At 41.3% G+C, this 23,981-nt stretch overlaps 1 protein-coding gene across 11 annotated transcripts in view; it reads right to left on the bottom strand.

Moving 5' to 3' along the window:
* Nucleotides 1–23,981, bottom strand: part of SH3PXD2A (SH3 and PX domains 2A) — a 276,364-nt gene that overhangs the window by 87,960 nt on the left and 164,423 nt on the right. For 7 of the 11 annotated variants that reach the window (XM_039361669.1, XM_039361666.1, XM_039361671.1 and 4 more), the window contains 2 exons: nucleotides 13,372–13,416; nucleotides 265–396 (listed from right to left, as the gene is read on the bottom strand). In XM_039361669.1, coding sequence (XP_039217603.1) covers nucleotides 265–396; nucleotides 13,372–13,416 — 177 coding nt within the window. Of the gene's footprint in view, nucleotides 1–264; nucleotides 397–647; nucleotides 1,111–13,371; nucleotides 13,417–23,981 lie in introns of those variants that run through there. The other 4 variants (XM_039361667.1, XM_039361675.1, XM_039361676.1 and 1 more) reach the window with 3 other exon arrangements.

The raw sequence follows: 23,981 nt of genomic DNA, 5'->3' as shown, positions 1-23,981 counted from the left end.
ACTAATAAATACATAACATACATTATGGATTCTCTTCTTCCCCACATCCCCAAGGTTTTCCATTAAAGTATATTGACTAATTAATGAAAAGCTGAGGAGATATTCTTAGAATAGAAAATCTGGTCCTAGCCCAGATCAAACAGTGGGGGGGGGGGGAGAAAAATCTACATGCAATGCAGAAAAATTCAGGAAGACTGATGAGACTATGGAAGAAGGGAGGATTAAGAAAGAGAAATATGTATTTTCCAAAAAGTAACATCTTACCGCTTTCATTCTTCTCTATTACATCCACCACTTCGCCAGCCTGCAGGCTGATCTCCGAGTTCTCCTGTTTCTCATAGTTAGATACCACCACATACTGCTCCAGGATCATAGGTTCAGAGTTAGCGTCAGCACCTGGAGAAGGGAAAAAGCAAGCTGTGAGCCAGCTTCCAGCCATGGCTCGTTGAGAGTCACCTCTGTCCATCCGACTCAGGATAGGCTGACTTGTCACCAAGGCCAAGCCAATCAGAACACAACTGTGGCTCACAGCATATCCCCAAATGGCTGGCCATAAAGGAGTAGTTTCCTCTGGCCCACAGCTCAATAGAACAGAGGAACATTGGGGAATGAGTGAGGAAGGGACAAAAAACAAAACAAAAACCCACGCTTAAATGTTTAAGCACAACAGCATAATGCAGACATTAAAATGCAGGATGGAGTTTGAAAATAAACCTCTTTCCAACATGGTTCCACACCATACTCATTCCTATTCAGAGAGAAAAATCCATCCCAATCACAGCCAACATAAAAGGACGAAAAAAGTAAGTCCAGGGCTGCTCCGATAAAATGGGGTAAAAAAACAGAACAGTCTAGTCCGCAATTTCTTCTCCTTATACACTGAGCTCCTGCTTGCTTTTTACAGGCTTGAGACAGGCAAAAGAGGGTTGTGGACGCCAATCATATTTGCCTCTAGCTGCAGCCCTTAAATAGAAAACACGTGAGCTATGTTGAAAAAGGGAGGAGGGAATGGAGGAAGGGAAGAGGGGAGGGTGCAATGGTCTGTTTACTTGAAACAGAAGAGTTATAGTACAGAATCCTGCTTACACAGCCCCCCCCTTCTGCTCCAGTGTTCACCTTTTCTAAACACAACTCAAAAGAAGTGTCCCTTTAAAGTAAACTGCATAGCAAATCTCTTGTTACAACTCTAGAATTGCAAAGTACTGGCAAAACCTGCTTTCTTATTTTTCCACCATCTCTTCTTATTCCTAAGTCTCCTTTTCTTTGCTTCATTATTTTATTACGCATTATTCTTGCTACATTTTCTTCAAGTTGATTATATGAAACATAATAATAAACATATTCTGCTACTATGGACAGTTTTTTTTAATTTGCTTTCCACAGCAAGTTGCAGCAGAAACATGTGTGCCCTTTGCTCATCAGTCACTCAGAACATAAACAAGGGCTTCTCCCGCCCACTTTTGAACACCCACAGGAAAATCGACTCTTATACACTGCCCTTTGGCGCCTGCAAGGAAGAAATATGTGCTACAGAAGCATTTTTTTAAAACCAGTAATTTTTTTTTCCTTTTTGAACTCTTATCCCAGTTCCCTGCATACAGGCATACTTAGGAACAAAAGACTGAAAACCCTCAAAGAAGCCAAGAATTTATCTCAAAAAACCTTGAAATACTTAAAAGTTTGAGAGATCTTTACAACATATTATATGAATCTAATTGTCCATATCCAACCCCCCCCCCAATTCCTACAGCACAATGGCATCCTTTTGTTCCTGTGTATTCTTGCCTACATCTCCAAAGCCATGCTTCTGTATTTAGTTGTTTTCCACTTGCAAGGCTGGTACAGATGACCATATTTATATTACAGGGAGTCCTCGACTTACAACAGTTTATTTAATGAGTACAGGTTCAAAATTGCAATGGCACTGAAAAAACAGTCACACTTATGACTGTTGCAGCATCACATGATCAAAATTCAGAGGATTGGCAACTGGTTCCTATTCATGACAGTTGCAGTGTCCCGGGATCATGCCTTTGTGACCTTCCGACAAACAAAGTCAATGGGAAAGCCAGATTCACTTAACAACCCTGTTACTAACAACTGCAATGATTCACTTAACAATTGTGATGAGAAAGGTCATAAAATGGGGCAAAACTCACTTAACAACTTTCTTGCTTGGCAACAGAAATTTTCGGCTCAGTTGAGGTCATGAGTTGAGGGCCACCTGTACTCATCTAAGGTAGCATTCCAACAAGCAAGCATAGCCTGTTTTGTATCCAATATTCCTGCATTTAAAGCTTGGTGTTATTTTTTGAAATTTGTTATTTAAAGTACCACAACAGCAAAAGTGAAACCAGGGCTTTAGTTGTCTTATAAAATCTAAATTTTAATGCTTCAAAGTTCTTTCAATGCCAAAAATTAAAATAAAACACAGAGAGTATAAAGTATTTGATATGGATTTTTCAAGTTATTATCCCATCCATGAGATACTAACCAGAAATCTATCATCATTCCCATGAAGCACTCTATCCCTAATTACCTACACACGGATATTAAAAGGCTCTTAAGGGAAAATAATTTGTCACTTGATGCCCTAGCAGATGCTTTTTCTTCTAATTAAAAAACACCTCGGGTAGAAACATATGCACAAAGCTCAGGAAAAACTTATTGTAGGAGATACATCAAATAAAAACTTGACAATCAATGTTTATTACTGTATTGCAAACAGCTCTAATCTAAAATCATTCAAGCAAACTACAACTGTACTATAGCCTATCCTGGTCAGTAATGCTTCCCTTTCACAACTTTTCAGATAGCAGCTCAGCCCAAGACAGCTACAAACATGCAACATAGCAAAGCCAGACTCTTCAAAACACCCAAATGTCAACTCTCTGAGGAACATTTCAAAATCATTCTATGTAAATGGGCCTACCTGTTACTAAGATATCCTTTATCAACAACAGCTCATGAACAACCATTGTAAAAAAATGGCTGGCTTCACATATTGTTTTAATCACATTACTTAAGCATGATACATTGGATTGATGTAACATGATAAATACAATAAATCTGAGCATAATGCTTGGATTCAAATAATACACTAAATCAAAGCAACCCTTATTATGGCTTAGTACAGTGTATGTAAGGTATCAGTGTAAGACTAGGGGATCGTGAATTCTAATCCTTCTTAGGCACAAAGCCAGCTGGGTGACTTTGGGCCAGTCATTTTCTCTTGGGCCCTAGGAAGCAGGTAATGGCAAACCACCTTAAAAAAAAAAAAACCTTACCAAGAGAACTGTAGAAACTACTCCAAGTAATTGTCAAGAGTTAGGTTAAAGATTGAAGTATACTATAATCATAATAAATATATAATTTTTCAAAACTCCTATAAGTCTTTTTAAACAACTTTGAGAATATCTAAGAAACTATATGGGTTTTTTGGACTGGATTATATATTCTGGTAAAAAAAAAGTATAGGATAGAATGTGCACACAAAAGTATAGGATAGAATGTGCACTTATATGATCAATCCCAAAACTATAGGGTTTGAATATTGCAAACTTATTTATTTATTTACAAATATTTATATGCCGCCCAATCCCAAAGGACTCAGGGTGGCGTACAAAGTTAAAAACAGTCGTAAAACAATAAAATAATCCAGTCATACCGCGAGTCCGATCATATCCCGGCCCCCCGGGGACATCAGCCCCAGGCCTGCCGGAACAGGAGAGTTTTAACGGCTTTCTTAAAGGCCGGCAGGGTGGGAGTAGTTCGAACCTCGGGGGGAAGTTGATTCCACCAGGTCGGAGCCACCACAGAAAAGGCCCTTCCCCGAGGGCCCACCAGCCGACATTGTCTGGCCGACGGGACCTGAAGGAGGCCCAATCTATGGGACCTCACCGGTCTCTGGGAGCTGTGTGGCAGAATGCGGTCCTATAAGTAACCTGGCCCTATGCCATGAAGGGCTTTGAAGGTGATAACCAACACCTTGAATTGCGTCCGGAGACCCACAGGAAGCCAGTGCAGCTCGCGGAGGATAGGTGACACATGGGCATACCTTGGCGCGCCCACAATCGCTCTCGCGGCTGCGTTCTGAACCAACTGCAGCCTCCGAACGCCCTTCAAGGGTAGCCCCATGTAGAGCGCATTACAGTAATCCAGTCTTGAGGTGACAAGGGCATGAGTGACTGTGAGTAAAGCCTCCCGGTCCAAATAAGGCCGCAACTGGTGCACTAGGCGAACCTGTGCAAAGGTCCCCCTGGCCACAGCCGATAGATGTTGTTCCAGATTTAGCTGTGAGTCCAGGAGGACACCCAAGTTGCGTGCCTGCACTGAGGGAGGTAAATTTGCCCCCCCCAGGACTAAAGATGGACCATCCAGTTGGCCTTTGGGAGGCAAGACCCAGAGCCACTCGGTCTTGTCAGGGTTGAGTCTAAGCCTGTTCACCCCCATCCAGACCCTCACATCTTCCAGGCACCGGCACATCACGTCGACTGCTTCACTGAAAGGACACGGGGTGGAGATATACAATTGGGTATCATCTGCATACTGATGATACCTCACCCCGTGTCGCTGAATGATCTCACCCAGCGGTTTCATGTAGATGTTAAAAAGGATGGGGGACAGGACCGAGCCCTGAGGCACCCCATAATCGAGGCGCCTAGGGGTCGATCTCTGTCCACCCGCCAACACCGACTGCGACCTGTCAGAGAGGTAGGAGGAGAACCACCGCAATATGGTGCCGCCCACCCCCACCTCTCCGAGACGACGCAGAAGGATATCATGGTCGATGGTATCGAAAGCCGCTGAGAGGTCAAGAAGCACCAGGATAGAGGAATAACCCCTATCCCGGGCTCGCCAGAGGTCATCGGTCAGTGTGACCAAAGCAGTCTCAGTGCTGTAGCCGGGCCTGAAACCAGATTGAAAAGGGTCCAGATAATTGGTTTCATCCAAGGATCGCAAGAGTTGAAACGCCACTACCTTCTCTACAACCTTCCCCACAAAGGGGAGGTTGGAAACGGGACGAAAGTTCTTCAAAACAGCTGGGTCCAGGGAAGGCTTCTTGAGGAGGGGCCTCACCATCGCTTCCTTTAAAGGTTGCGGGAAAGACCCCTCCATCAAGGAAGCATTGATTATTGCCTGGAGCCAGCCTCGTGTCACCTCCCTACTGGCAGAAACCAGCCAGGAGGGGCACGGGTCCAATAAACAGGTGGCGGCATTCATTGCCCTCACGGCCTTGTCCACTTCATCAGGGGTCACAGGCTCAAACTCGCTCCAGATAACATGACTAAGACCAGCCCCTGGCAACTCGGCTGGCACTGCCCAGTCGGAGTCCAGGTCTCTCTGAATCTGAGCGATTTTGTCCGACAGAAACTGAACAAACTCCTCAGCTCTCCCCTGCAAGGGTTCCTCCGCCTCCTCCACTTTAAGAAGGGAGCGGGTCACCCTAAACAAGGTGGCCGGGCAAGATTCTGCGGACGCAATAAGTGCGGAAAAGTGAACACGCTTTGCTGCCCTTATCGCCACTAAATAAATCCTAAGATAGGCTCTTAATAGTGATCGGTCAGATTCAGAGTTACTGGCCCTCCAACGTCGCTCTAGACGTCTCTTGTGGCGCTTCATCTCCCGGAGCTCCTCAGTAAACCAAGGCGCCCTCCGGGGACCACCACCACAGAGAGGTCGCAAAGGCGCAATTCGATCCAGGGCCCCGGACGCCGCCTCATTCCAGGCCGCAACCAGGGACCCGGACGAGTTGTGGACAAGGGAGTCAGGTATTTCCCCAAGCTCCTCCTGGAACCGATCTGGGTCCATTAGGCGCCTGGGGCGGAACCACCTAGTCGGCTCCATCTCCCTGCGATGGGGGAGTGATGCTCTGAAGTCCAGCCTCAATAGGAAATGATCTGTCCATGACAAGGGCGAGATCTCTATTCCCCTTAATTCCAGATCATTCTCCATTGCCCCGAGAGAAACACAAGGTCGAGTGTGTGACCACCCCTATGAGTTGGATCCTGAATTACCTTGGTCAGGTCCATGGTTGCCATGGAAGCCATGAACTCCTGCGCCGCCTCTGAGTGATTGCCGAGTGATGGCAGGTTAAAGTCCCCCAGTACTATAAGTCTGGGGAACTCCACCGCCAACCCGGCTACTGACTCCAGCAACGCAGGCAGGGCTGTTGCAACGCAGCTGGGAGGTAGGTACGTCAGCAGCAAGCCCAACTGAACCCGTGAACCCAACTTCAATAGGAGGGACTCACACCCAACAACCTCCGGGGCAGGAATCCCACGAGGGCTCAAGGACTTCCGAGCGATGACTGCCACTCCCCCACCCCTGCCCTGATGTCGAGGCTGATGAAGCACCACAAACCCATCCGGGCACATCTCCGAGAGGGAAACACCCCCCTCAGGGCCCAGCCAGGTTTCGGTTATACATGCCAGGTCCACCCCGCTGTCCAATATTAAATCACGGACAAGGGGGGCTTTGCTGACAACGGACCTGGCATTAAGCAATAGCAGCCTACAATCAGGGCCCTGTACTCCCCTGTCACCAGTACTACAGGATGAGCCTTTTGAGGGGCCGGAACAAGGAATCGCTCTAACATAGCGAGTCCTCGTTCCCCAAAGATGGCCTGCCCCTCGGCTCCCGCCATATCTGCCCATCCCAGTCATGACCGGGATGCTCCGACCTTCTCCCCTCCCCGGAGTACCCCCACCCTCACCAGCCTTCTCCCTTCCTGACCGGACTCGCTTTCCATACAAACCAAGCCCAAGGGTAAGTCCTGCCCCCCCTACTTTTGCTATTGCACTCAGCAGAGGGGGTACCAGGCTCCACCCCCGACTCCACCATTCTCATACCCCAAACACTCAATACACATTCACACTCAATTTATATACATAAAAAGTAAAAATTTTCGCATTCATACGCTCTAAATACAATAATAAATTTATATATAACAGGGCCACCATTCATCTACATGCATACTCACACCCACAACAAACATTCTCTAAAAAATAGTATTGCCCCTCTGTGTCCCAGGCTGGTCCAATGTGGCCGGCTAGATGATCATTAGGTACTTGTCTTGGGGCAGACCGTATTTGGCCTTATGTTCCTCAAAGAGCTAGGTCAACTTCTCCAAGTTGTTACTGGCCGTCGCTGCAACGGCGGCAATTGCTGCCAAGGCAACGGGCGAAATCACGTGGGGAAGGCCCCGCCGCGAAGCCTGAGGAAAACGACGAGGCAGCGGCAGCGATGATAGCGGAGAAGGAAAAGGAAGCCACACACGGGGCAGCGAGGGTTGGCTGAGCGCCGGGCCGGATTGCCCAGGCGGGCTGCTGCGGCGAGGCCTGCCGCCACGGGGGGAGGGGCTGTGGCTGCTGGTGGAGCAGGCCAACACTCTCCAGCGGCAGAAAGTCAGGCTGTGGGTCGCTGCCATGCGGGACGCGGGATATGCCGGCAGCGGGGATGAGGCGGTGGCGGCCTCCAGGCACAGAAAAGCGGCCGAGGCGAAAGACAAAAGCCCTACACAAACCCAGTTAGAAAACTGGCTAACCAGTCCAAGCTTCAATGGAAAGGAAGCCATGAGGGTAAGAACGCTGGGCTGGGCAGGGTAAGGCGGGGCAGCGGCAGTTGGAAAAGCCCCGGACGAGGCACACCCTGCTCTTCTCCTTGGCGAAGGTTGAGAAGTTTTCCTCCGCCCGGGAAGCTACCTGGCAGCTCCGCCGCCTGCTCTGCCCGAGCCCGGCCTCCTTTCCAAACTCGTTGATAGGCCCGAACACTGCCGCTAGCCCGGCTCTAGTCCCCGCCTATCTTCAGCTCTGGCGCAGCAATGGCGGCGGCGGCCTTGGCGCTGGCCGGCAAAATAATCCTTATGCTACAGTCACCGGTGATTGGTTTTCTCGGCTGAAGTGATGGGGCGGCGGGGGTGGGGTGGATTGTAAAATCCGCTTTCCTTCGTCCTTCAACCTTTGCAAGCAGGCTTCTGGTTGCGCGCTTCTCCTTCTCTCGCTCGCACCGGACTCTGCGTGGGATCGCCGGCGACGGACGACTCTGCCTTCGTCTCGGGGGCTGTATAAAGTACTTCAGATTTATGTTGGAAATGTGCACAACATGAATGGTTCATTTTATCATGTCTAATATACTTGTAAAAAAGCCAGAAATTTCTGGGTTGAAATACATATATTGATACAAAGAATTTTATAGATCAACATTCAACTGAAATCAAAAATTTCAGGCAATTAGAAAAGAGCCATGGAAAATTATTCTCATAAGTGTTTACTGTTGCAACACTATTATATGTGCAAAAATGGAAATACTTTGAAATACTCACAATGGAGAAATATGACTGAATTAGCAGAGATGGCAAAATCAACTTGATTAAAGACCAACATTTTGCTGAAAGTAGAGAAAGGTGAACTTGTGATTTATGGGTTTGAAGATTAGAAAGGGTAGCTTATGAAAAAAAAGAAATTATGATGTCACCTAAGAAAAGGTAACTATAAACGCATTTATAACCACCGTAAAAAAAATTAGTTGTCGCTTCTAAAATAATCTTTTTTTCTTTTCTATTTTTCATTCATTATTCCCTCTGATTTTCTTTCTAATATTCACCTTGCTTTTATTTTGTTAAAATTTCTTTGAGCATGTTATTGGATAGTTGAGTGTCCAAATGACAAAGAATATGCAAGCTCCTTCTGGATCCAATTGTTCTCTGCTTACAGTGCATCTTTTCTCAACCTTGCTTCTCACCTGTCTCCCTCCCTCTACTTTTGTTTTCTGTTCATTTTTCTTTATTTTTAACTTATTAAGAGTTGGCTTGCTATAGTGTCTGAATCCTGAACTGGAGCCAGCTTTAACTGTAGTTTGAAGCACACCACATTTTTCTGGTTTTGAAGGTTTCACATTTTTTGATAGAATTGCATTTACAGTGGGCACAGGATCTAGCCTTTCTGCATATTGACATCTACCAATCTTATTTTCGTTTTCCACAGTTTCATTTATGAACAGAACCCTAAGCTGCACTAAATCTTCAATGGAGACTTCAAACTGGTAACAGCAATACCTCAAGTCTATGGTTAAATATTAATAACTATCTAATAGAGCTGTTTCCAGTCTTGGAAAAAATTGCATCATGAAGTGTACTAGCCCAAAGAAGAACCTTGCTTGAAAGCAACTACATACTTTGCAAGGCTTATGCAGCTGCATTGAAGGTTGCCTTTGATTGTCTGTTTATGTGCATGCTTCCTACTGGGATTAGCAGCAAAGCAAAGAAACTGTTCCTGCATTTACATATAGAGACTTTCCAAAGGACCCTTCAAGTGTCCTAAAGACATGGCTGTTTTAGTACTTCAAAGACAGCTCCTTCATTTGACCTTCCGCATGACCAAAGTATCACTTTTGCATTCTTTGCACAGTCCTGGTTCTGCAAATAGTTTTGATATTCTGTGTTCATGTAACATCTGCTCTGCCTTCTACATATATCTTCAAATAAAATCTGTTCATAGCTATAATTTGCTAGAATACCAGCCTCTACCAGACTGATCTTTTATAGTACATTTGCTAATCTTAAAAAATAATCCAGCCAAGACAAAGTTGAGACAGAGGAAAGGGTGAAGTCAGACTTCTTTCCCCAACCAGCTCAATTTTGTGGAAAATTGGCTCAAACTCTATAGAATCCAATCAATTGCATTGCAAGTTTTTTTTAAGGCAACGGCATTCCACATACAGATTTGTGAAACCATTTGGAAGTTATCCAAGAAACTGCCAGACAAAGTTCTCCAACAATTGTAAAGCATCTAAGTACTTTGCCATTTGATCCATTTCAACTGGCTATAACAACTATAGATTCTTTAGCTATATAGCCAAGAAAGAGCTTGATCTTTTGAGAGAAGGAAACTCAAAGGACATTTCTATAAAGTATCCGTTTGGCTTACAGAAGTTAAAAAGAAGAAAACAATTAGACCAGGTGTTCCCTCTTTGGTTAAATCAAGAGCAAAATTATGCAATTTGGCAGCTAAACACCTCCTCAATTGTTTTTACACAGTCCACAAATATTGGCCCATTTGAAGCATGTTTAATCCCAGGTTTAGTTATTTATTCTTCTCTACAAATGCTTCACTCTTTAGCCAACTGTAGACAAGGAGGTATACAACATAAAAGTACAGAGGATATATACAAAGGAACAGTATTTGCTAATCAATATCCCCCCATATATTACTATTACAGAAGAAAACACTAATAGCACCAGCATTCCAGTTTAAAAGCCAAAAATAATCTTTCTTAAGCTGCACCTCACTTCCACACATGTCTAGTGTAGCTAGACAGAGGTGGGATTTAAAATGGGACAAAGGGGGTCAAGGGGAACGACAGATTGGTTATACAGGTTGCATGTGAAACAGATTACAAATACCTTTTCAGTTAACAATTGCAATGTTAAACCCATTGTTATTAATAAAAGTGCTATCACATCAATCTGATTTTTGCTACCATAGACTAAGAGAAGATACAAAGACCAACACCCTGGCCTAGTCACTGTCAACTACTGTATACTCCCAACAGTTACACCATTAGATCCCTTGATCTGATCTGATCTGATCTTTGGAAGTGTGTCTTTCTAGGTAAGATAACTGGAACTCCACTGGAAGTTGCTCCATCAGATCTGTCAAGGAGATCTGCTATCATCAAGCCAGATCCTGCTATTACCCAGCCAACTGAAAGAACCTTACCCTCTGTCTGTGCACCAGGTGATTACAGAAGTTGGTTGCTAGTTGGGGAAGGGGTAAGTACAGAAGAATCAAAAGGATAATTGAGTAGAAGGTTAATCTAGGAAGGACAGACAGAACCTGCAAGGCCAATAAAAAAGTCTGCTTATTAGCAGATTTATAAGTGAAATTAGCTGCATTAATAATGTAAGCAGCTTTATTTACAACCATCCAGATTTGTGTACAAATAAGCAGCTACAGAAATGGAAATAAATATGTCTTTTTGTAAAAAAATATCTCCTCAATTATGTACACTGCTGAAGAGTAATGTATATCATATGTATCTGGAAGGAAGATCACCTTACATTTAAGAAGCCCCTGGAAGAGTAAGATAAAAAACATATGGAAAACTAAACTTCTCCATCTTATCAACTTAGTGTTGCCTATTCTAGTCAAAGATTTTCTCCTGCCTTCTATGAGAAGTGTCTTTGTATATGTATGTAGGTGCATATAGGTAGATGTGCCAGAAACAACACACCAAAAACAACAGGACCAAGGCAAAATATTACTACTAATAGTAAAATTTTAAAAAACCCTAGTGATTTACTTTAACTCTATAAAATAATGTATTCTATAACTTTTTCATACTCATCAACCTATATCAACCATTATCTTATCATTTTTATGTTTTATATTTTGCGGGTTTTGTCTTGTTGTAAGTCACCTAGACTTAATTGATGGCAAGATGGGCAATATATAAGTTTAATAAATAAATAAATCCCTTCATTTTATGGGACTGTTGTCTTTTAATGTTGACCCATTTCTAGTTTCTGCATCACAATATACAAGTAGTTTCTGTATTATGCAAACCCTGGTTTATATAAACTCAAATTTACACAAAGGGTGCAAAAATGTGATTGCCAATTTGATATATGGAAGAATGTGCAAGGATTCCTGCAACAGAATTCTTATGTAACCCGAGACAGCCTGTATTTGATACTAAGAAACACTGGATAAGGGTTGGTAAAATCAGCAAGTCCTAGCACAGCCTAAACTGAAATATTAAGCAATAACAGTTTTACAAGAAGAAAATGAATCATTTGATGATATTATTGTAAACAATATTGGAGTCAACATAGCAGATCACTTTGTTCTTGACTAAAGAACATTAGAATTTGCTCAACATATTCCAGTTACTACAACTTGATTCAGAGAAGTAGTCTTCCAAATTACAAATTACTACTTCCAAATTAGTCATTTGATTTTTTTCCCTAATTTTCAGTTGTGTATTTTGCACAATTATGCAACTTTATTTTATTTGTGTGATCTACAGATACAAGTGGCATTCAGCCATGCAAGACTGAGCAATAAGAGGTCTGATCATCTTAAAGTTGGTAGAACAATTTGTCTGGAATAATGTCTAGAGGAAAGGAATTAAGCGCTAGCTTGAAAATGGAGCTCTTCCTCTGGCCAATGTAAAGTGCTCTTTTCCCTAATCCTCCTACACTTCCAAAATCTCACCAAGAAAACTGCAGGGACTTGTCCAGGAAATTGCCTGGAGTCGACAATAACTTGAAGATATATGTGTGCGCACACGCAGGGCTTTAATTTCCCTTACAATAAAAATTCCAGCATTTGTCTCCTCCTCTCCATGGTTCTGCTATTTTCATTTTGTCTACTAAGTGTTCTGTACTTGTTACGATCAAGTCAAGGATAGCTGATTTTGTATGCCTTCTTTACTATCTGAAGAAAATTTGCAAACCAAGTCATGTAATTTCTTAAAAGGACCATGCTTGGCAGAATTTTCTCCTAACGTATCTTGGAATAATTCATAGCTCCAATCATAACCATTTTATATCATTTTAAAAGATCTGCTATTTGCTTTTTTTTAAAATTATCTACATGTTCCTTTGGCTAGGTGATTGGCCGTGGACAGTTTCCAGCAAATGTTTCACTTTCTAAATTATATAATAAGAATATATTTTAAAAACAAATTCAGTACTGCTATTGGGCTTTATATATATCTAAAGATTATTATGATAATAATTTCTCCTGTCTATAACAAAGATCTGCTTCTTCTGCTGCATGTTTGGTGAACTTAAGATATCCTCACTTTTAGTTTCAAAGGGAGACTATGAGTAATTCTCGACTTATGACACAATTGAGCCGAAACTATCTGTTGCTAAGCAAGACAGTTGTAAAGTGAGTTTTGCCTCATTTTATTACTCTTCTTGCCATAGTTGTTAAATGACTCATTGCAGTTGTTAAATTAGTAACATGGGTGTTAAATGAATGACTGGCTTGTCAGAAAGTTGGAAGAGGTGATCACATGACTGCAATTGTCATAAATATATGCCAGTTGCCAAACACCCAAATTTTGATCACGTGACCATGGTACTGCTGCAACTGTTGTACATGTGAAAACGGTCATAAGTCACTTTTTTTTACTATCAGTGTAACTTCAAACAGTCCCTATATGAATAGTTATAAGTGAGGACTACCTGAGTATTTTCCTTATTATAACTACTGTTATGCAAACACCCACTAATGATTATATAATTATTAAATATACCACCTGCATAAAATCATGCTATAATGTTCCCACAACCGCCACTTAATTTTCTTTTGCATCCAGGAAAGAGCAAACACAATTTTACACACAGAAATAGTGCAATACCTGCTGTAGCCTTCCTTGGAGAATCAGATAGGCTTGACATCCAGACTTCAGAGCCAAGAAAAGAAGCAGCAGAGAAAGAAGAAAAGCAAAAGAGGGATTAGAGAGAGAGAGAAGCAGTGTTGTAACCATGCAAATACAGAATAGTTTTAATTCTACATTTGTTTGAATATACAGAAGAATTGTCGCCATTAAACTCTAAGCAACGAAACAATAAAATATGTTGCTAAAGGAGAACATCAGCTGATACAAAGGTGTTCCCATGGTAGTTTTGCAAACAGCAGATGTGTTTACTTTGTATAAGCATTACATGTTTCTCTTAGTCAGAAGGTTTGTTTTACAACAATGAAATCATTCACATTTGTGGCAATACCTTGAAACCATCCAAACTGCCATTTTTGAATAAAGCCTAATTTGAGCGTTTTACCACAAGGCCAGACATTTACTCTGTTTTACAAGTACAGACACCAATCCATGAGTTTAGTGAATCATTTCAACCCACTTCATCCTGAACTAATGCTAGAGTTGTCAGGTTATACAGCAGTTCTCAAACTATTGAGCTGACTAGAAAGAATTGGCTGTTTTTAAACCATTATTTTGTGGTATTGGAAATGTAAATTTTTTTATTTCTTAACAAAACTACCGATAAAGGTCTCCCAGAATTACCCGACGATGAGATGCGTGGCATAGTCTCTCAGAACCATAGTCTAAAAAAATTCATTTTCTGCAGCTTTATCAATAAAACCCGTGACCGTCTAAAACTGTATAAATTTATTGATGAAATCTCGCTATCATAGATACAATGCTGAAAAATCTATATAGCTGTAAGTACACAGTTTATAATGTATATATGGTCCACAAGGAGATCTTGATGTGGCTCTGAAAGTACCCCATCAAATCACTCTTTGTCTTGTCTCCATGCCAGTTTTTGGGATGGGGGAACAGCAGTACAAATAGGAAAGTAATAATGCAACTTTTAACTATTATATTAGCACATACTGTTTTAAAATTGAGCTGTGAAGAAATCATATATAACTTCTATAGATGTTTACGGAGACATCATAGCATAAATCACTTGATTCAAAACTTAATGCCACACATGGCCTTTCTGCAAGTGCAAAGGGGAAGCCATCACTTGAAAACTGCTTTGCGTTCCTGGTAGGATTTTTAGTAAAAAAAAAAAAAAAAAAGAACTTCAGTGAGAAGGATTCCCTTTCAGTGCTTCATATCAATTGGAACAAAAATATTATAATGCTATTTTTTAGAACTTCCCCTTTCCAGCTATCTTATTTAACCTTATTCAAAGAATGAATATTTTCCCAAGTACATGTTTAAAAAAACCTTTGAACTTCTGTGATTAAGAATTATAGAGCTGAAATCTTCTCTCTAGATCAGTGGTTCTCAACCTTTTTAATGTCACGACCCCCAACCGGTCGTAAGTTGAGGACTAAACCGGTCGTAAGTCAAGGACTACCCAACCGGTCGTAAGTCGAGGACTTTCCCTGCCTGGGAGCTCCGCACATGCGTGGTGCCGCCCCCTGCGCCGGCCGAGGCGTAGCTGGCAAGCAGCAGAGATGGAGCAGGCCGACAACCGGCTGGGCCACCAGCTCACCCAGTCCAAGGGAGGTAAGGCACCTGCCGAGCCCCACACGCACCAGCAACCCTCCCTGCGCCCGCCAGCCTCCCACCTCCCACCCCTGGCCCTCTTTTACTTACGTAAACTACTTTTAGTAGTTGCTCAGCAGAGAGGGGTGGAAACTTCCAGACAGCTCGCCTTCGCTGCAGACAACTTGCAGCACCGTTTGCAGAATGGGCTCAGCAGGGCAGAGACAGCCTGGACAATTCCTATTGGCTTTTGAAAGCCAATAGAATTAGACTCTATTCAAGAGAGTATATTCTATTGGCTTTCAAAAGCCAATAGAATAAAAGGGAGTAGCACAGCTAAGGAAAAGGGGAAAAAATGGCGGACTGCATTGTTTGGCGACCCCCGTGAAATGGTCGTTCGACCCCAAATGGGGTCGCGACCCACAGGTTGAGAACCGCTGCTCTAGATAGTGATGGCAAACCTATGACACATGGATCAAAGGTCATAGGCCACATTTTTGATGACACGCCAGTGTTCATAAACACTCGACAACACCTATTCTCAAAAGAATGATACATTCTTGTGTAAGAAAGGGATGTGCTTTTGTGCAGCCTCTGGACTGTTTGGAAGTCACATGAGAGAGCTGGGTTTTCTTGAGGCCTTCTGAGCCTCCAAAAATTGCATTAGGTTTTCAGAAGCTGCAGAAGCTGCAAAAAAGCACTCTCCGAAGCCACTTCAAGAATGAAGGCCTCATCAACCCTAGAGTAGCCTCAAGTAGGCCATAAGGGCCTGCCAACAGAAAAAGAGCACTATCTGAAGATAAGTGGCTGGGGAGCATTGGGCTGTGGGGCCAATTGCATCATTCCTCATGGATCACACCTTGGGGAATAGCAGGAGGTGGCCTTTTTGGGTGGCAGAAATGGTGCTAGGGCTGCAGTGAGCCCACAATTGTTCAGAGTGACCTAGATGCAGGGGTGGTGGCTGATATTTTGTCGGGGGGAGGGAAGGAAATGGCAGCATTTTCTGAATGTAATCACTAATACAGAAGAACATATTATTTTTGTCCAAGAATCATACTTGGTCTTTGAGTGTATTTGAGTGACATTTCCCAAATTGTAAAAGACCAGGACAAGACTAAATCTAAATTAATTTATAATTTACTGAAGCTAAAATACAATTACATACAATTATATGATTACTTTCTATGTGTTAGTTCATTTCCCCCTTCTATCTCCTTAAACATTACAATTTGACAGAAATTTTTGGAAGGTTCTGAGAGCCATACTGAAAGCTTGAGGGCTGCATATCATCTTATGTTCACAGGTTGCGACCATTTTTGTTATAAAAGATGTTCTTGGTTGAATTTGCACTCCATGAATAAACCATAACCTAAAACAATCTAATCAGGGGGTTCATCATTCTCTTTGATCTTGGCCTAAGTAGGAGTTAGTATAATTTCTACAACCATGTCTTAGCAGACATTTTAGAAATTGCCTGCCTGCCTGTCTAAATTGCCCATCTTCTTCATAGAGGAGCTAAGGTAAACTTATTATAAGGCACTTTTTCTTGAAAATTACTGGTTGCTCACAAAATCCAGTGTCTTGGTTAAAAGACAAATTCCTGAATAGATATCTATTCCACGTGGAACGCTGTTATCATGCTCTTATATGTACAAAGGTTGACTTGGAAGGAGTTCATGAACAGCAGTTAAAACACTAAACCCAACACTACATATTGTGTCGTGCTTTTGTGATTTGTCTAGATAAAAAGAAACTAAGGTGACAATATAATGAAATAAAGCCACAAAATAATTCCAAGAAGGGGGGGGGGGAATTCAGCACTCCCAACTACCCCTAACAGAGTTTGTACTATCCCTGCCAAAACAATATTGAAAAAACTAAAAAACTTGCACGGATGAAAAATATCTGGAATAAGAAAATGCCTAAGGCTTAGGTTATATTGGAACCATATGCTCTTGCAGTGGCACAACAGTAGATTTTAAAATAGTATGCAACTGACCTACTTCAGGAAGAGAATTTAGAGAAAAAGAAAAGGAAACTTTTAACCTTGAACTGTATTTTGCAAAAACAGCTGAAGTGTAAACAAGTTTTTCACACAATTGCCATTTAATCAGATTACCCTGAATGGTAACTGGTTGCAAATTTTTAAATGAAGCATCTTTCTCCTTTTGCACATGCTCCATCAATAGTAACTGAAGCAAAACAATACAAACAGCTCCCAACATAAGAAATTAAGAACTGAGAAGTGAGTACCTGGCAGAGTACATTGTAGACTTCCAAAGAAGAGATACATTTGCCTCTGGTAAATTTAGTAGACCACCACCACCCCCATGACAAAAAATAGCATGACTCATCTGATAGCACTAGACAGAAGTAAGAGTTAAGAAATAAGAGTGCTTCTGAAGAGGGAAGACAGCTAGTATATTTCAGCTTGGAACATCTGTTTAGCATTACTTCAAAGGATTTCATTTTTAAAAAATAGCATAACAATCATACATATTTTAATTGTTCTCAGCCCATAAAACAGAGATGGGCATCCTACATCTCTTCAGCTGCAGGCAGCATTCAGTCTTATTTCACTGGAATAGAAAGAACCCAGAAGGAGAAGTGGGGGAATAGTTTCAAATTTGCTAAAAGTAATTTGTTCTTTTCTTAGCAGCCTACTGGGCAGGGAAGGAAGAGAATAGGGGTATCCACATAGAAGGAAAGGAAGAGGGTAAAGGATGAAATATGTACTGCAACTGCAATAATATGATACAAATCCTGTGATCCATGCATTTGAAACAGAAGTACAAAAAAGCTTGAGTTTGTGCTGTAATATCACAAAATGCTGAGTCGCTTTCATGTCATTTATTTGATTTTTATTCTGCCTTTATTATTGCTTATATAAAATTAGCCTTCATCATCAATAAAAGAGTAGGAAAAGCAAAACTGGGATATAATCCCCAAAATGACAGAATGATCTCAGTGCGAATCCAAGGCAAACCATTCAATATCACAGTAGTCCAAATCTATGCCCCAATCACTGGTGCTGAAGAGGATGAAATTGACCGGTTCTGTGAAGCCCTACAGCACCTTATAAAATCAACACCAAAAAATGATGTCCTTATCATCATGGGGGATTGGAATGCTAAAGTAGGAAGCCAAAAGATAAGCGGAATAACAGGCAAGTTTGGCCCTGGAGTACAAAATGAAGCAGGGTACAGGGTGATAGAATTTTGTCAAGAGAATACGATGGTCATAGCAAACACTTTTTTCCAACAACAAGAGAAGGCTCTACACATGGACATCACCAGACGGTCATCACAGAAATCAGACTGACTATGTGCTCTGCAGCCAAACATGGAGAAGCTCTATGCAGTCAGTAAAAACAAAACCAGGAGCTGACTGTGGTTCAGATCATGAGCTTCTTGTTGCAAAATTTAGGCTTAAATTGAAGAAAATAGGGAAAAACATTAGGCCACTCAGGTATGAACTAAATCATATCTCTAATGAATATACAGTAGAGGTGACAAATAGATTTAAGGAATTAGATCTAATAGACAGAGTACCTGAAGAACTATGGACAGAAGTTCGCAACACTGTACAAGAGGTAGCAACTAAAATCATCCCAAAGAAAAAGAAATGCAAGAAAGGAAAATGGCTGTCTGAGGAAGCTTTGCAAATAGCTGAGGAAAGAAGGGAAGCGAAAGGCAAGGGAAGAAAGAGAAAGATACACCCAATTGAATACAGAACTCCAGAGAATAGCTAGAAGAGATAAGAATGCCTTCTTAAATGAACAGTGCAAAGAAATAGAAGAGAACAATATAATAGGGAGAACCAGAGATTTCTTCAAGAAAATTGGATATGAAGGGAACGTTTCATGCAAAGTGGGCATGATAAAGGACCAAAATGGCAGGGACCTAACAGAGGCAGAAGAGATTAAGAAGAGGTGGCAAAATTACACAGAAGAACTATACAAGAATGAGCTTAGCGTCCCAGATAACCACAATGGGGTGTGGTCACTGACCTCCAGTCAGACATCCTAGAATGTGAAGTGAAATGGGCCTTAGGAAAGCTGTGCAACAACAAAGCTAGTGGAGGTGACAGTATTCCAGCTGAGCTATTCAAAATTTTAAAAGACGATGCAGTAAAAGTGCTACATTCAATTTCCCAGCAAATTTGGAAAACTTAACAATGGCCAGAGGATTGGAAAAGGTCAGTTTACATTCCAATTCCAAAGAAAGCCAATGCCAAAGAATGCTCAAACTATCGTACCATTGCACTCATTTCACATGCAAGTAAAGTTATGCTTAAAATCCTACAAGCTAGACTCCAGCAGTATGTAAATTGAGAACTTCCAGAAGTACAGGCAGGATTTCGAAGAGGTAGAGGAACTAGAGATCAAATTGCCAACCTACACTGGATCATGGAGAAAGCTAGGGAGTTCCAGAAAAACAACTACTTCTGCTTCATTGACTATGCTAAAGCCTTTGATTGTGTGGATCACAACAAATTGTGGCAAGTTCTTAAAGAGATGGGAGTACCAGACCATTTTATTTGTCTCTTGAGAAACCTATATGCAGGTCAAGAAGCAACAGTGAGAACTGGACACGGAACTACTGATTGGTTCAAAATTGGGAAAGGAGTCCGGGAAGGCTGTATTCTGTTGCCCTGCCTATTTAACTTATATACACAGTACATCATGAGAAAGGCAGGGCTAGATGAACCAAAATTTGGAATTAAGATTGCCAGGAGAAATATCAACAACCTAAGATATAATACCACTCTAATGGAAGAAAGTGAAGAGGAATTAAAGAGTCTCTTGATGCGGGTGAAGAAGGAGAGTGCAAAAGTTGGCTTGAAACTCAACATTAAGAAAACCAAGATTATGGCATCCGCCCTCTTAATTCCTGGCAAATAGATGGGGAAGAAATGGAAGTAGTGACAGATTTTATCTTCCTGGGCTCCAAGATCACCACAGATGGGGACTGCAGCCAAGAAATTAAAAGACGCTTGTTCCTGGGGAGGAAAGCTATGGCAAATCTAGACAGCATACTAAAAAACAGAGACATCACCCTGCCAACAAAAGTATGTATAGTCGAGGCCATGGTTTTCCCAGTTGCAATGTATGGCTGTGAAAGTGGACATAAGAAAGGCTGAGCGCAAAAGAATTGAGGCCTTTGTACTGTGGTGCTGGAGAAAACTCCTGCAAGTCCCCTGGACTGCAAGGTGATCAAACCGGCCAGTCCTAGAGGAGATCAACCCTGCCTGCTCTTTAGAAGGCCAGATCCTGAAGTTGAAACTCAAGTACTTTGGCCACCTAATGAGAAGGAAGGACTCACTGGAGAAGAGCCTAATGCTGGGAAAGATTGAGGGCAATAGAAGAAGGGGACGACAGAGAATGATGGGGCTGGATGGAGTCACTGAAGCAATAGGCGTGAGTTTAAATGGACTCCAGAAGATGGCAGAGGACAGGAAGGCCTGGAGGAACATTGTCCATTGGGTCGCGATGGGTCGGACACGACTTCGCAACTAACAACAACAACAACAACAACTCATCTGGATTGCTCAAGTAGTTTTGTTTTAGATTCATCATTTTATTAAATGGCAATCTAGTTGGTTATATAAATGATACCTGGATTATTACGTTTTGTCATAAACCAAGATTATCACAAACATGCCGCAGGCAACAAAATCATAAAAATAAAATAAATTTATATGCAGCTTTCATGTCCCCCTCCCATCTTTAGCTAGACTGACATTCATCTATTGCAAAACCAACTACTTTACGTGGGTTTTCAAATTCGCTCCCAAAGATGCAAAACTGATGGATTAGACCATGTAAATTTTGCCAAGCCCCCAATACTGGGAAAATAATGCCTAAAACAAATCCCAGCACTGCTTTGCATCCTCACCCCAATGTATGAAATCTTTATACTATCAGATACCCTGGAGGCTGACTTTTATAAAATGAAAATGCAGTCCCCACGGAGGAATATATTTCAACAAATCTTGATCTATAAATCATGAACTAAACCAAAACTATTGAAGTGACCTTATTTCTTAGTCACTTTTGCTAAGTAGTTGAAGACTGCGCTTCATATTTGGAAAAGTGAGGAGCCAAAGCATAGCCACAACAGTCAAGGTTTTCTTCTTGGTTGGGGAAGGAAGGTAGTTTATTCATATCATTTTGGTAGGAATCTTAGGTTTATTTCCAGGCTCACATTATAATCTAAAAGGTAGTGAAGAACCATTGTGCTGATTTTTTAGCCATCTTGCTAGAGCAGGTTCTGGAGACTCAAGGGTTGCAAATGGCCTCAGACTGCAGACCTTCCGCTTAATACTATATGTCTACCCAATCATTCATTTTCACTGTTGGTTTCCATAGCCTAAAAAGCATTTCTGTTCCTTCTCTATCTTCTGGAGATAGATATGGAAATGAAATTTGAAACTATTTTTAAAAATGGATACAGATTACGACCACAATTGATTCCCAAATTTCTGTTGCTAAGACAGTTGTTGAGTTTTGCCCCATTTCTTGCTACAGTCAGTAAGTGAATCATTGCAGTTTTTAAGTTAGTAACAAGTTGTTAAGTGAATCTGGCTTCTCCATTGACTTTACTTGTCATAAGGTTGCAAAAGGGGATCACACGACCCCAGGACATTGCAACCATCATAACTAGGAATCAGTTACCAAGCATCTTATGACCATGGAGATGGTGCAACAGTCATAAGTCTCAAAAGTGGTCATGTCACTTTTTTCAGTGCTGTTGTAACTCTGAACGGTCACTAAACAAAGTAAGTTGAGGACTACCTGTATTAATTTTCTTCAGAAGACATTTCTGATCTCTAAAAGACTTTCATGGTATTAATTTTATATTAAACAGGCTCTTAAATCTTGAAGACCAGACTAACAACAAAATTAAAATTTCAGAAAAGTAACAATGAAGCAATTATTTAAATTCTGTAGCTCCCCTTTTTGCAGCCTTGCATCAATGTGAAACAAATAACTATGCTGCCACTTCATAAACCCATCAGATCCCACTTTCAACATGCCACATAAAAAATTAAAAAATTAGAATTGCCTAGTTTTGTGTTACCTCTTATACCCGCAATTTTTTTGAAAATATTTGCATTTTGTATTTATGTCACTAAATGGTGCTTCAGAACTTATCATATGAACTGCAAAATGGGAGGGGGAAACAGGAAAAGATATCTCAGGAATGTCTAATTTTTCTTTTTTCAGGGAGAGCCATCTTTCCAGACTGTAATTTGAGAGAAGGATTACACACACTTTGCATAAATAAGGCATATTCTGCATTATGGTAACTGATTTTCAGGCATATCATTCCTTCCTGGGAAATAGCTTCATAGTCCAAGGAAATTAAGGTTGACAATTACCACGGATACGTTTTTTGTTTAACATAATATAGTTGCCCTTAATCCTCCAGAGGAGGTGAAGGGGACCCATTTTGATCTTATTTAAGACATCAGGCATTTATAGGATTATTTTGTTTTGTCTGGGGGAGGCTAGTCTAGATCTGGGGGAAACTGGCTTATGGAGTCAAGACAGACTACAACGCCCAGCCTACCTACCCCCTCTCCATATGGCTATTATATTAAGACAATACACATTCAGATTTCAAGGAGCTATAAGACCACTATTTTAAGGGTCTAAGTACTACAGCTATATGCTGCAGAGAGTCTGCATAACTTCATTGCCAGCTATGCAAGCTAGGAGGAAAATGCAGGAACTTGGGTAAGAGCTAAATGCCTGCTAAAGAATGGGAGTGGGTGGGGGTGGAGGTGGGAGTCCTTGGCTTACAACCAGACAGTATCACTTAGCTGATTGGAGTCTTTGCAAATGTACCTTACTAATATATAGATTGCTAAAATACCACATCCTTGGCTGAGCCAACAAAATCCAGATTCTTAGGCTGTTATTTAATAAAGTATGTATTTGCTTATTTGTGTTCTGGCAGCTGCACTGGTTGATCTGATCATGTGCAGCATTTTGTTTCCCAAATTTCTACTAGCTGAAGTACAGTTTTTACCTAATTTAAACTAGCCCAATTTCCTTTTAGAGTGTAGTTAAGAAGTAACTGTCCTCACAGAGGGGCCATCCTTGTATTTCTACAAAAATAATCCTCCAAACACATCTTGTCAGAGAGGTAAGCTGGCATAAGAACATCTGACAAATCCCATCATTCCAGTTTACCAATTGAAAGTGACATTTATAAAAGCTACTGAAAAAAGCTCTCTTTAAAACAAAAACCCTAAGTTTTGGCCCATGCTTTCTGGACAGTAATTTACCTCCTTAGGACCTCAAAGTCTTTTGTTTTGGGAGGAAAAATACTGTATATTATAAATGCATTTGATTTATTAAATGTTAATCAAGCATAGGAAGGAATCAATAAATATCGTGAAGTGAGTAAATTCATCTATTGAAGTAATTCTTCCACATATTGACTCCATGTATAGCCAATTAGGACTGGTGATGGATCCAGCCAAAGGTTCTGCAATGTTCTTCTTAAGAAATCTGATCCTTTCCCCTTACTTCAGCCACACATGAGATTCATGTAATCTTCACAAAGTTTTAATTATGCAGTATTATAATTCACAATTCGTAAGCATTTTGTTTATAACACATAATCTAGCAAATCATTTGTAGAGACTCTATACATAGTTGTATCCATAGTAGATCTATTGAACATAAGAGGCAGTTGACTTGTCTGCCTTGAGCATTAGCATTCCCACTTCTAGTCAAGAGCCTAGTTCCTGGTTGTGCTGACCAATGTTGTGTAATTTCTCACAGCTACCGTGAAAATCATTTTCTTATATATGCTTTTCCTGTTCTTATTATTAGCCATTCAGAGTCATAAATATGAGTTGAGTGGCCAAATAAAGGTAATTAAAACCTACTCAGACCCAGTATAATATTATACTATTAGTTCTACATCTGTGTGCACTAGCATGATGCTCAGTGTCTAAGCATGTTTTTGACATGTTTTTAAGATGACTTGCTG

Source organism: Crotalus tigris, unplaced genomic scaffold (assembly GCF_016545835.1).
Source record: "Crotalus tigris isolate CLP2741 ecotype Arizona unplaced genomic scaffold, ASM1654583v1 scf7180000019328.220996217465:2438092, whole genome shotgun sequence".
Lineage (NCBI taxonomy): Eukaryota > Metazoa > Chordata > Lepidosauria > Squamata > Viperidae > Crotalus > Crotalus tigris.
Note: the sequence above shows the minus strand (reverse complement) of the source record. Positions and strands in the feature narration are given on the sequence as shown.